We start from the raw sequence: 15,114 nt of genomic DNA, 5'->3' as shown, positions 1-15,114 counted from the left end.
GTATTAAGTATTATTATATGTGAAAACAAACCAAAAAAAGAATTATCTATGGATATTGTTGGCAAGTGTTAGATACATGATCCAATACAACTTATAAATACATATTCCGCTAATAAAGTTATAGATAATAAATATATTATTCGACATATATAATTAAGTTCCAGAAAAAAACACAATTTGCTACGATATTGGCCGATGTTAGAAAAGCATTACAGTAAGACTACCATAACACTCTAAATATCTAAGATAGAATTGACCATCTTTCAATCTGGATAAAACAATTCATCAGTTTTAAGGAAAGTTGATATACAATGTATGTACTTTTATAGCAAACAGTGAAGACCATGAACAGATAGCACATACATAATTAATTGATGTGCCTGCTGATTTTGGTCTGTACTAGTTGCATAGGTTGAATCTGTTCTCACTGGCAAGCCAAAGGTTACATGTATATAATAATTAATTACTTATACAAATGCTAGAATTCAGGTGAGCGATATAAGATCATGAAGAAGCTCTTGTTTTCTTTATATTTAAAGTACCGGTACTTATAACTTGATATTTAAAACTTCAACATCAAAAATCTGTTAAACCAATTATTGGCATTACAAAGATATATAAATTCAAAGTAAATTGAAATCAGTTGGATTTCAGCAGGAATTAATTGATCTTGTTTTTGAAGTGCTAATTGCAAGCTGGTTTCAAGTTGTGCAGGAAACCAACTCGAGTTTTTTCTCACATACAGATGCACCTGTATTGAAGATAAGTTGTTTTATAATTTTCAAAGTGTTTATTCTAAGATGATTAAAACTTCACATAAAAATAATTTTAAAGAAAAAAAGTGGCTTTGCAAGATTTTTTTTTATTTATTCAATGAATTGACTGTCTGTCAAACACTTGTATAGGATTTGGATGTTTTGATATTCCCACACTTGCTGAAATAGTTGCATGGCAGAACCTTATTGTACCATCTGTTGATTTAGATTTTCTAGATTACCTGAAAAAATAAGGAACTGGTAATTAATATTTAATTGATAAGAGATTAACTGGGCTTCAGCAAATTGCTGAAAGTTTCGTATATGTTGTGTTTTAATATTTTAGATATTTTTTTGTCTGGTCTGCCACATTGCTTAAACTTTTTTTTCATGTATATATATATATATATATATGGGAACAGGGCTAAATTTCTTTTATAGTAGTTTAATTCTGTATCAGACACGTACTGTGTATGGTAGTCCAACAAATGTATTTTATCAATTCAGGGAGATAATTCAATATATACTAATAATATAAAGGCAACATGGTTGTTTTCCTTAAAAAAGGTAAATCCAGGAAAAAAACAAACTTTTATTTACTGTAGATCTACATGTTTTTTTAGTCTACTGTACTAATCTAAACGTAGACATTTAATGAAATAGGTGTAGATCTAGATCTGTGCATTTGCAAATGACTGGGTATGATATTTAATGGTCTCATTTCACTTTGTTGACAACTAAATAACCATTGAATTGCCTGGAATGAATGAAATATCATGTGATATGATAATCAAGTGAATAGAGAAATGTTTTGAAATGCCGCTTTTATAAGGGTTTCCGCGAAAAGCGTGGCGTTTGTTTAAACTACTAAAATAATATGTCACGTGCCAATCGGATCTATCCGAATACTGACGGAAAAGGCCGAAAAGTTGCGATTGGTCACGTGCTTGTCATGTGATTTATAAAAATGAAGCAATCGTACTTATTCTTGATTGTCAGCATAGTCTTTGTCGGATTTTCGACTGGTAAAGTAAGATTTCCTCATCGGCATCGTTATAAACAAGCTGCACAGAGCAACTACACTTATGTCACCGAATATTTTGTTCAAAAGGTAATATTTGGAGAAGTTTTAAACAATAAAATTATTGCCGAATATTTTCGACCCAAATAATTCGTCCAGGGCCAGGCATTGTGTGGCAATGTAACGGTTCACCACAATAACAGATGACGCGATAGTTCAGTTGGTTAACCACTGATTATCACTCCTGAGGTCCTGGGTTACACCTTTGGGATTTTTCAGAGACACTTTCAGTGTTTTCCACCTACCTAGAGGTGTACTGGTATCAAAATGTTTCATATGATAAAAAGAATACATTTAGTGTTATTTCTTTTAACAATTACAAACAAGAGACTAATGAGCAAGTAAAACAAACAATGAAAGATGGTTAAAAAGTGAGCAAATGAAAGTATGTGATTAATGTTTTAATTTTCTTATTGTATAAAAGTAAAGTTAAACTGATAAATACTCTTACTATACAAATGTAAATATGAAATATCTATTACAACTGTAATTTGTAAAACCTTTACTTTAATTTAGCTTTTATTTCAGGTTGACCATTTTGGTTTTGAAAATGATGATACATACAAGCAACGGTACCTGATAGCGGACCAATATTGGAACAAGAATGGTGGGCCAATATTTTTTTACACTGGGAATGAAGGGGACATTGCTTGGTTCTGTAATAATACAGTATGTTTTTATTCATGTTATTATTCTGTTAACAGTATGACTACTTCATGTTTACATGTTTTGATAATAACAAGACTTATTTTGAAATAAATTAATGCATTTTAAAGTTCAGGTTTCATGCACATGCTTTACCTATGTTCATGGGACTACTAGAAATTCTAGAACTGTCCAACTGTCATCCCCTTGTTCAAAGTGTCTTTCACTCTACTGCTTATGGAACTCAGAAAATAACTACCCTCTACCCTAGGTACCAATGCACATTGTTTTTAAATTATTGCCAATGGTCTATTTTAACTCTTAACCTGTTGTACATGTATTTCTAACAAACGCCAGTCTAGCTTCTATTTTTGAAACTGTCCATTATCATTCTTGGTGGTAACATGGTGAAAATTTGAAGTTGGTTTAAATAGTTAACAGTGTGGAGCTTGGTAGACTGCACAGTAGTGCAGTGCAGACTGGCCTGGCTCTACACTGATGGCAAAGGATAATACCTTCAGTTCCTGCAGTTAAAGGGTTATAGAGTATTTTATTATCAGACAGCTATTTTTCTACTTCTTTTGTATTTGACAGGGCTTTATGTGGGACATAGCTGGTGAATTCAATGCATTGTTGGTGTTTGCAGAACACAGATATTATGGTGAATCCATTCCATATGGGCCTGATGCTTATAAAGTATGTTGACACAGATTTTATCACATAAACCACGGTGCAGGAGTGTAATAAAGCCATTTAATAAAAACAATATTATTATTATTGAACTTGTTGAATAAAACAATATTATGCTCGTCAGAGGCTCACATAATATGATTTTATTCAACTGGTTCAATAAATGTAGTATTAAATTAACACTCATACAACATCCTCTATTTATGTACATTTGAGCCGCGTCATGACAAAACCAACATAATGGGTTTGCGACCAGCATGGATCCAGACCAGCCTGTGCATCCGCGCAGTCTGATCAGGATCCATGCTGTTCGCTATCAGTTTTTCTACTTGTAATAGAATTGGTAAGCGAACAGCATGGATCCTGATCAGACTGCGCAGATGAGCAGGCTGGTCTGGATCCATGCTGGTCGCAAACGCACTATTTTGGTTTTGTCGTGACGCGGCTCATTTATACTTTGAATGTAGCATACAGCCATACACCTTCTGCATCAATGTTCACTACAGTAAAACCTCTGCAGAGCAAGACCCTTTGTGAGACACAGATTTTGGTTGTTGCAGAGATGTTGAACTTGAGGGGTTAATTTATTGTTAAGACTTTCATTTAGAAGGCCTTTAGCCCAGATTTTCGAATTTTGCAAATTATTTCCGCATTCAATATTTCCGATTAATCACAGACATTTTCCGAATTCCACATCAAACATGGCAATGTTCTGATTTTTATTTGTGCAAAATTTCTTTGTCAAACACTCTGTATTTTGCTTGCATCAAACAAGAAATTGTTGCTGAAGTCATCAAATGTTCTGCGTTGAATACTCTTCATTTTTGCATAAAAATTTCAGTAAAAACATTGCAATTCCACACATTTTTCAGAAATCTGGGCAAAAGGGAATTGATACTGACTATAAAGAGGGTGTTTTTTATTGCTTTACTTAAGGATGCTTTGTAGTAGTTGTACTGTATATAGTATTGTACTATTTAATTAAAATATAAAAAAAATTAGGCAATATGCTAACATATTTATGACATCAACTTATTGTAATTGTGAACATCATTGATGTCATTTTCTTTGTTTAAATACAATGATGTGGTTTGTAAACTTTTGTGTTTCCCTTTGGAAAAAAGGGCTTAATCCTTCAAAATGTTGCAGAAAATAAATTCTGTATAGAAACTAGATAGTACTTGCTTCTACAATGTTGAAGATAATAATCATTATAAATGTACTCATTTTGTTTACGTTATTTTACAGTCACCAAAACACATGAATTATTTAACATCAGAACAAGCGTTGGCAGATTTTGTAGTACTCATCAAGAATTTAAAACAGACTATACCTGGTGCACAGAACAGCTTAGTTGTGGCATTTGGGGGCTCTTATGGGGGAATGCTTTCTGCCTGGCTGAGAATTAAATATCCAAATGTTGTTGTAGGGTAGGTAGAACGTGGAAAAAACAGATATGTACTTTTATTTGAGTTACAAGTATATTCAGTTTAAATATGTACATTATGACAAGCTAAGAATAACTTGAACATGTAGGATTTATTATGCATTGAATCACATAATTATATCATTTCTTTATTAAAGTAACCCTCAGTTGTGAAAAGACTTACTCAGAATTAAGAAAAAATTCGTTTTTTCCCAGCAAATCCGGGGGTACAAAGAAACTTTTAAAGTTTAAAAAAATGGCTTCCAAAAAAACGCAACAGGTCGGCTTATCTATTATGACTGGTAGTGCATCATGAAGCGATTACGATAAAAGTTTGTTTGTACTGGGGGATTAGCATGGAAAAACCCACATTTTCCGAGTTTCGGATAACATCTATTCTGTAAATACAGAAATGTACTTTTTCAGGAAGAAGGAAAAATGGTGTTTAGTTTTCATGAAATGTTCTTGTTTTTTGGCAATCATTGCAGTAACATTTTGCAATACATACAAAGTTTGACAGAGTTTCATTAGCTATATTATTGGAGAATAGTTACGTCAGTCTAGTGACAAAAAAAAATTAGTGCAAAATGTCAGTTATAGCATTTTTGCTGCTCAATCAATTGGCTATATAAAAATGAACACACAAACTACAAGTTTTCTTTTATGATATTTTCCAACCAACCAATATGCACATTCTTAGAGATTTATTTGGAAGAACTTTATTAGATTTTTGCCAGAAGATGTGAGAAATTCTAAGAATATCATTATGAAATGCATGGCATCATAGCTTTTGGAAAATGTAATTACATCATTTCCATTTCCAGTTGGACATAATACTTGCAAATAGATTATAGCCCTGCTTTTCAAAAGTCTGAAGTAAACATATTGCTGATGCAGTTGTAAATTGTTTTGGTAATAGATTATGTTAATATTTGATCAATATTAGGTCAATACACTTTTTGATTCAATGACTGGAGCAATACAATAGTAACAAATATGGCTTCAAATTTATGAATTTTTGCAGTTGAAAATGATTGTATTTTCTTCAGAAAACTTGCTGATTTTAAGTATTTTCTTCAGAAAACTTGTTGATTTATCATATTTTCTTTAAAAACTTGCTGATTTGTAATAAAATGACATAAATATTGTATAATTGTAGAACTTGTATATTTTATAGAGCACTGGCTGCATCTGCACCAATCTGGCAATTCACAGGTTTAACACCATGTGAGGCATTCAACAAAGTTATAGCCAATGTGTTTACATCAGTGAACAGAGAATGTTTCGAAAATATACAAAAATCGTGGGAGATTATTTCAACAGTAGCTCAGACAGGTGATTTAATCAAATTTTGATAAGTTGATATTTTAAAGAAATACTATCAATGAATAGCACTAACATGATTTTATTTTGTTTCTTATAAATGTTTCTGCAGCTGTTTGTTTAGTAAGTATGTAAAAAAACTTATATTTGATGAGGCTTACACATTTGGTTTCCTGGTCATCCATGTGTGTCCTAGCATTAACATACAATGTAATATAATAATTATACAGTCAACATTTTAACAACATAAAAACACAAAATATCCAGGTCTTTTCCTAGTCATTTTGGGAAAAAGTACCATGCCCAGTTTGAGAAATTTTGAATTGTAAAATTGCTTAATTGGGAAAAATATTTGTTACCTTTTAAAACCTCTTTCATGCTCTTGGCATAGTATCTTGAATTGTGCAAAAATTTTTAATCCAGCCAATAGCAAATAACATTCAAAGCATAAAAAATACAGTAAAATTTGACAGTGAAATGTTTGTCTGATACCAAACTGGAATGAGCTCCAGAAAATTTGTCAATTTTGATATTGAGAATTTCAGTTTGATTGGGATTTTTATTTTAAGATTTGGAAAATAAGCATATTTGCCATTGGGAATGGGTCTGTTATCATGGTGACACTGAGAAAAGGCATGATATCATATCTTGTAATGGAAGAATAGTTAGTTAGAGGTGACCCTCATTATGGTGTGAAATTCATTTCATTTTACCAAACAAATCCTACCAATATTCTAGAAAGACATATCAAATATAATAACTTAAACCCAGCCTCTAGTTTGAGTGTGATAGCTGTTTGGTAATCACATACATGCCATATTTCCAGCCACCCAGATAGGTGGGGAATTGGTAAAAAAAAGCAGGGAATTTGGACCAAAAATAAGGGGATTTATAGGGAGACATTACTTCAGATGATGTGCTAATAGGTAATACAAAGTGTATCATAAAATTATATTTTACTGTTAAAAATACTGTTTTAAATATTTTGTTGGTTGGATTTTTGAAAATCGAGGGAATTTGATTCCATGGTAGAAGATCATGAAAACAAGGTCAAAACTCGGGGAATTTTGTGGGGATTGGGGATATGACATGTAATGTTGCAATGTCACATTATGGATTGTTAGCCTCGAATGTCAAATAAAGTTTTATTGTAAATAAATCATGTACGGTATAATAAAATGAATTTACAGTGATTTAAACAAAATGTATACTGAAAGTTATACATGTATTTTATTATTACATGTATATTAATTATTGTATTATACAGGGGAAGGTAGAGATTTTATCAGCACAACATTCAAGTTATGTAAACCACTAGCACACAGCTCTGATGTGGACAATTTTAAAGCCTGGCTGACTAATGCCTGGACTGACCTGTCCATGGTCAACTATCCATACCCTGCTAATTTCCTTGAACCTCTTCCAGCATGGCCAGTTAAGGTGAGTAGTTCTATATATCACTTGATGTATTTAAATATTTATTTTGTTTAAACACATATTGTGGATATTAAATTACAGTAGGTTCAATACTCAATGTATTGAAAGTGTTGAATGATATTTTTTTTCTTCAGTGAGGTCAATAAAAAAGTAATGAATCTACATGAATACAGTATAAGATTCTATTGTAGCCCTTTTTGAACTTAGAAAAATTCTACATCATCCAGACTTTTGTTTCAATATCAAGCTATGGGAATAGTCAAGCATGCTGTCGTACTGACATGCTGGTGTGCTTATAGTGGAACACTACTTACATTAACACACATTTAAGATATGTTTGTATAACTCGAATGATGTCATGTTGCAAAGTTATTACAGTAATGTAGATGTATTATCGATTTTAGTAAATGGCTGTACTACATTACTGCACCACGGTTTATGTGATAATTTTATTTATGCTTGATTGTGAAACAAGGTCTTGCCACTTACATCAATGACAATAGACTTCTGCAGCCTCTTGGAACCAGTGGATGTCAAGGTAGCCAGTACATGTTCACTGGTATGAATATGAGTGTCAATGCATTTAATTCTTTCAATTTCTGTGAAAAAAGAAATTGCATGTTTGCTTTACTCAATTTGATCATTTTTCAAAAAATGTAAATTTTGCATCTGTGCTTTTTTTAATCAGGCAGTTTGCAGTAAGTTGACTCTGCCAGTGGAAGGTAAGCAGCTATTGTCAGATCTATCAGAAGCTGTAAAGATATATTTCAACTACAGTGGTCAGGCTAGCTGTCTAAATACCACACAACAAGCCACATCTGACCTGGGAGATCTAGGATGGGATTATCAAGTAAGTTCTTAATTATAAGATTTTTTAAGAGTTTTGAGAAAATTATCATGTAAAATTGATATAATCATATTTTGAAGTAAAGGAGACAACTCTCTTTAACTCTCTTTATCAAATAGAAGTTTTACCAAATAATAGAGGGACAAGTTTTATCAAATGAAAAAAAAACACACCGACTTTCTCCATTGTATTATTATAATAAGAAACCTTGATAGGATAATTATACAATGTTGAATCTTTGGTCCAGTCATTATAATGTAAGACTACAAGTGTGTTGCTGGTTATACCCTCACAAAACATATTTTAGAGGGACCTTTATGGGTCATAGAGATGCTTAAAAGCCAAAGTTTCATAAATCTTTATTGAATAAAGCTATAATGTAATTGCATGTAGAGAGATACCTTGTGGTTTTGAAGCTGGATTTAATGTATAAACTGCATTATGTACAATATTAGTTATTTGTGCTTCTTAAAGCGCTATTAAAAGAAAACAGTAAAAATAAAAGAACAAAAATACGTAATTAAAATTGAATTTTATTCATCTTACTGTTTTGTTGCAAACTTTACTGGCTCGCATTCTGTTGTCATATTCAAATGATTTTGAGCCTTAGTAGATCAAGCCATCCCACTTCAATTTTGTGTGCATAGCATATAACTTACCCATACATTGTAGCTCTAAATTTGTGTTTAGTGCGATTAAAACATTAAACTGTTTTATAGTTGTTAAAGATCCTGTATGTTATAATTGAGGTTGCATAGCAGACTTCATTGAAATTTTATATATGTATATAATTATGCTTATAAAACAATTTTCAAACATCGAAGAATATGTAAAATATATACTGCAAATATTTGTGCACATTATATGTAATCATTGAAATATATGCAATCATTTCTTATTGAAAAATTTGACTTAGACTTTATAGAAAATTAATTTCTAATTACCTCCCTTTATTTACATGAAATGTTAAATTCGGTAATCTTTATAAACAATGCGTTCTTGAACTTACAATAGTGTAAATCTTTATTTAATCAAATGGGACATGAATTTATATTTTTATGAGGGCCTGGTGAATCTTAAATACTTAGTTGTGGATATCAATTTTCTTTCAAAATGTTTGTATGACTATATAAAACTGTAATGTTTTACATCTCAGGAACTTAATTGTGATGCTGTGATTTTTTATATGTCTTTCATTTATGTATTATGTACTAAGGGTTGGATACCGATAACCGGCACTTAGACGGTCCCGAATAGCGTTTCATAATTTATCTGTAAATACCGATTCTTAAAGTACCGGTTTTTTAAACTGTATTTTCAAAATTAATAGCAAAGAATATATACAAAAATACAAAAGAAAACAAATAAAATCAATGATTATTTACGTCAGTAATATCACAAAAAGAAAGCGAGATGGTCATAGTCGTCCAAATTGTACGTAATCTATGTCAAGGGATATTACTACTACCAAGTGCTCGCTGTAGTGTCGGTATTCGTATTTACAAAAAAACCTTTACTAATAACATGCTGTATAAATTTCACATACTTGATACTGCATTTGTTGAAACCTTTCTGATATATTATTTTTAAAAATTATAGTTACGTGTTATGCTTTTAAACATTTTTGCAATTTGCATAAGAATATTAGAATTTTATAATATACTTATTGTTGATGATGGGTTCTAGAACAAAGCGTTCATTTCACTCCTCAAGACAGAGGTGGAGTTTGTATATATTGTCAAACTGCCTTCCTAGACAAGGGTGGAAAGCAATTTGTTGAACATCTTAGGCTGATAATTTAATAATAAAACAAATCAAAATAGGATTCCCACAGAAATAATATAGACATAATGAATAATGCTGCTCAAACAACTTAAAAAGTATATATCAAGTATCGATATCGATAAAATACAGTATTGTTTCACAAGTATTGGTATTATATCGTTTCATTCTTAATGATATCCAACCCAGTATGTACATGTATATCTCACATTAAGCATTACTAAATAAACAATAGTTAATAGTTAGATTATTTTTATTTCTAGTCTAAATCTAATTTCTAAATCAATTCCTTGAATTTGATGACTGTAGCATAAATTTGCATTCTAGTTACAACTATTTGGAGTTACAACTATTTGGCTTTCTGTCATTTTAAAAGTAAAGACTTTAAATTCATTTTCATTTTAGGGTGGGTCAATCGCTAATGTTGAAAGAAATTTGGTCTAACCCTTTTGCTATGTATCATTTGGAAAGCCTGTTGTTTCTGTGAATATTAAAATGAATATATAGCAATAAAATCTGATAAAATTCAAATTCATTTTCACTCAAAACTGAGGTACATAATGCTATATTGCATTTAAAAGCATTAAGTGTTTGATATCAATACAGCAATTTTGCTTGTTTTTGTAGCTACTGTAATGCAAAGATTTTGTAATATTTGACAAACTGAATTGATTAAATAGTCTACTTTAACTAAAAATGGTGTTATATAAGCAATATAAAAGCAGGCAAATTAAAACTGTTTATTAAGTTGAAAATAATTTGTTAGAGTAATTTAAGTTTTTTTTTCACTACTTATCAGAAAGTAGTAATATTAACAATAATATGCAGTAATTTACTTATACATGTATATTTAAGAAAAAAACTTGGTTTTTTCTTATATAAGTCAATGTTCATGTTTTATTGATCATCAGTTAATATAATTAATATATATGTTCTATTTGTCATCATGTGATGTACATCAAAGTTTACATTTTATTCATCATGTTATAAATGTCAATGTTTATCATTTTACACCAATTGCACATACTAATGACTTGGACATTCCTTTAGAACTACAAAGCATGAATACAAGTTTTTCATCAATGTCAATTTTACCAGAAGTTAAATCTATGGTTGACATGTTTCTTTTTTCGAAGTCTGAAGTTGAGATCTTATCGTCTTTTATAATAATTGTTAGAGGCATTTTCCAATCTTCCTTTCTGAAGACATTTTGCACTTTCCAATCAGTTGCCATACTTACAATGCAGCTTGCTTTTCTGTCAGAGACACAAATCAGTTGCTTTTCAGTATCGAAATATATATAAGCTGGTTGTTGGAACAACTGCTCACCTGCTTGATCTTTTATACAACATTGGATTATTTTTCCTGTTGTATTCAGAATTAAAACTTGTGCTGGTTTACTGCATGCTACATATAGCTTGTCCAATGCAAAGTGTATACCCTCACATCTAGCATCAACGCTGATTTCTGCTCCTTCTGTAATGTCTTTGTCTTCAACAGACATGATTTTGATTTTATTTTCATTTGGCAATGTTAAGGCAAACTTGCTTTCATCAATAGCTGTAATATCCCATGGACATGATGTTAATTCTTTCTCCGTTACGAATGTTTGTTCATTTGCTGCAAACAGCCTTATACGATTGTAAATTGTATCTAGTTCAATTACATTTTCATCTGATATATAGTATCCTCTTGTCATTCCATATTCAGGATAGTTTCCATAGAAACCCTTCAGATCCTCCTCTGACTCTTCTTCATTTTGTACACGCAGTTCACCAAGAGCATCAACATTTTTCAGCATACTTGTTAGAAACTTGTTCGGAATAAAACAATATTTGTCCACTTTGTTTTCTTTTTGAATATCTGCCACTTTTTGTTCAAGAGAGTTCAGTTTTTCTTGATTTTTCTTTAATGCAATGAATAGCTGTTTGCTTTGTTTAGTTTCCTCCAGTATATGAACATTTTCTTTCAGGTTATCTAGAACATTTTTTGTATTATTGGCTGCATCTTCAACTTCTTTCAGTTTTTTTGTTTCATTGTTCTCTTTTTCCTCAGCTTCTTTTGCAAGTTCCTGCTTTTGCAACTCAAACTGCATGTTGATTTTCTGCTGTTGCTTTTTGATTTCAGAAAGAGCCATTTCTCTGCAAGATCTACTTATTGCTATGTTTTCTCTTGCAGCTTTTATTTGATCCTTTAGGTTGGTCTTGGCTGTCTTTATTCTTGTACAGAATTCTTTATATGCAGATGATAGTTCAACATCCTTAGCTATATCTGTGAGGGTGCAGATTTCAAGGCATGGTTTGTGGTGTATGATCATACAAGAGCTGCAGCCATCTGTCTCATGTGTTTTACAGTAAAATTTAATGGTCTCTCCCTCATGATGTGAACAGGTTTCAGAGAGACTTTCATCAATCTTTCTCTTTGGCATTTTTGACTTCCCTAGCAATTTGTGATGCCTTGATGGTTTCGGAAGGCAATGATACTTAAAGCATTGATCACAAAGGTAATGCTGACATTCCACACAGAATCCTTCTGCTTCCTTTTCCTCTCCATCTTGGTAACAAGGGTCACAATATATAAAGCCACTTGTTACTTCCTTGTTTGGTTGATTTGTAAAGTCTACAAGTTTCCCAGGTACACTGTCAGCCATCTTGTTTATGTAAAGTCTTTCTTTATATATGCTATTAAATTTTCCATCTAAAATTCACTTTTATTTGAAGCAGAATCTGTCGCATTTTAATATATAATTTTTATTTTATGTTTCCAAAGCTGACCGTATTGAAATCAGAAACGTTTATGATGGCTGTTGTGGGTAAAGTGCTCTACAAATAAAGTTTATTTGCGATAAGAAATCCAGCAATGGTTTATGGGATATCAGTATAGAAAAATATACTTCTTTACAAAATGTAGGGGCACATTAACCAAGCGTTATGAGAGAATTAATGCACAATGTTGTACACATGTTACTCTAGCATCTGTTTTTCAAGTTATATAAAGCACCCCTAGGATCAAACTGACCCTGCACTCATGGGTCACACAAGTTGCATAGACTGATATTGGAAAGAATATAAAAAAATATTTTGTGAAGGGACAATGATATAGAGCAAAGATATCAAATATATAGCATTTTCCGTGTGAACCTTTACCAGTAAAATTTAAATTCTGTCCCTTTATTCAAAAATGACAATGCCCCATTTTCACTACTATAATATTTCCTGGAAAATAAAAGTTTCTCATAAGAAACTGAAATGTCCAAAACTTAGATGAAACCTTCTACATAAGTGATTCTTAAAATCATGCTCATTGCTTCAAAAATGTCTACTTACTTTACATCACTTAGAAAATGTCATTGAATTCATTGTGAAACAACTTGACCTAGAGTTTAAATCTATATAATGTGGCATTACATAGAGGACATCTACAAAAGTTATATAAAAGATGGCCACATTACACTTTTGTAATGTTGACTTGTATGGGAATCTAACTTCTCAGTGACTTACAATGTACTTCTGCTTCTAGAAAAGGTAGACATTTCTAGCATTGGATCTTGGGTGTCAGAGCAATTTTAAATTTCAATTTATCACATAAACCGCGGGGCACGAGTGTAATCAAGCCATTTTATAAAAACGATATTACACTAGTGTAATAACACTTTGACGTGACGTCATTTTCCTTATATATAAACATAGCGTTAAAGCGCGCTAATGTTAGCGTTACACTATAGGCGCGTCATTGAAAAATTACCATTTTAACAGTTTACTGTTCTTGCTACATATATGTGATAAATAGAATATTATATTCGTGAAGATTCAATACTAAATTATTGAACTCATTGAATAAAACAATATTATGCTCGCCAGAAGCTCGCATAATATGATTTTATTCAACTCGTTCAATAAATTAAGTATTAAACTACACTCATTCAAAATCCTCTATGTAATTATACCCCCACAAACGTAGTTTAGGGGGGTATATAGGAGTCAGCTTGTTGGCCAGTCAGTCAATTGGTCGGTCGACATCATGGTGTCCTGATGATAACTAGAGTTTGGAATAAGGTATTGTATTCAAACTTGGTATATAGTAACCTTATGTGGAAACCCCGTTTGGTATTGCATTTGAACGCCCCTGGAGTCAAGGTCACCATTACTAAAGATAGAAGAATGGTTTCTGGACAATAATTTGAGTTAGGAATGAGATATTGTAATCAAACTTTGTATATAGCAACTAAAATGTGGAAACCCAGGGTGGTATTCCGTTTAGATTTCCTGGTGTCAAGGTCAATGTCATTGTTATTGAAAATAGAAAAATGGTTCCCGGACAATAACTAGAGTTAGGAATGAGATATTGTAATCAAACTTGGTGTATAGCAAGCTTATATGAAGACACTTGTTGGTATTGCATTTGGACCTCCTGGGGTCAAAGTCAAGGTCACTGTTACTAGATATAGAATGACAATCACTTGACTTTGGAATAAACTTGGTGTATAGCAAGCTTATATGAAGATCCCAGTTGGTATTGTAATTAATTGAAATATTACTTTGTACACAGTTGAAACTTCATGAAATATAGGTTAAGTTCAAATTTTTCTTCAAACCAGTTATATTTTTTAAAAAGTCAAAGTGGCTGGTAGGGGTATTAATCAACTTCAGTGATAGCTCTAGTTGTTTAATATTTGCACACCTTTACATTGGTCGGATGTGTATAATTTTGCACAATGTATTATCTAGCTATCAAATATTTAAATTTTATAAAGTTAAAATTGGATAAAAGATAACGCCTGATTTATGAGGTTTTATTGATTATACTTTATAAGTTTTAAAGTATGATCAGCAAAAGGTATTTTCTTAAGTACATGATTTATCATACTTGATAGTTATCAGGGAACACTTCAATCAGGGGTAAGATAGTACCTGTGAGGCAAATTTATACATATATTTTATTAATGCTGTACAAATTGTGGAAAGCCATGGCTGTCTGATATTGTTCTTTTTCAATTTATGTAACCATTTGGATAATATATGAGTTCACTTCGACTATATATGAATTGAAAACACCTTCTTATTTAACCGGAGTCCATTATATTAATCCTCAGTTACAAGATATGAAACCATGCAGTCAGTGTATGAAA

General features: G+C 31.5%; 2 protein-coding genes across 2 annotated transcripts; one reads left to right on the top strand and one right to left on the bottom strand.

Annotated features, from left to right (window-relative positions):
- Positions 1–1,699: 1,699 nt before the first annotated feature.
- On the top strand, positions 1,700–8,207 carry LOC132734159 (lysosomal Pro-X carboxypeptidase-like; the record flags this gene model as incomplete). Its single annotated transcript, XM_060720875.1, is given in 7 exon segments — positions 1,700–1,866; positions 2,365–2,505; positions 3,076–3,177; positions 4,420–4,601; positions 5,775–5,932; positions 7,188–7,360; positions 8,046–8,207. Coding segments are annotated over 7 exon segments (1,062 nt in total), but the record flags the coding sequence as incomplete, so codon positions are not given.
- Positions 8,208–10,759: 2,552 nt separating this feature from the next.
- Positions 10,760–15,041, bottom strand: LOC132734166 (uncharacterized). The gene has a single exon (XM_060720881.1). The coding sequence runs from the start codon at positions 12,634–12,636 to the stop codon at positions 10,990–10,992; it is 1,647 nt and encodes a 548-aa protein (XP_060576864.1). The 5' UTR covers positions 12,637–15,041; the 3' UTR covers positions 10,760–10,989.
- Positions 15,042–15,114: the final 73 nt, after the last annotated feature.

The sequence above is a fragment of the Ruditapes philippinarum genome, unplaced genomic scaffold (assembly GCF_026571515.1).
Source record: "Ruditapes philippinarum isolate M1 unplaced genomic scaffold, ASM2657151v2 ctg2475_1_1_1_1, whole genome shotgun sequence".
In the NCBI taxonomy this organism is placed as follows: domain Eukaryota; kingdom Metazoa; phylum Mollusca; class Bivalvia; order Venerida; family Veneridae; genus Ruditapes; species Ruditapes philippinarum.
Note: the sequence above shows the minus strand (reverse complement) of the source record. Positions and strands in the feature narration are given on the sequence as shown.

What these genes read in the sequence shown, in the direction of transcription:
- LOC132734166 (XM_060720881.1), bottom strand. Translation starts at nt 12,636, where the DNA reads ATGGCTGACAGTGTACCTGGGAAACTTGTAGACTTTACAAATCAACCA.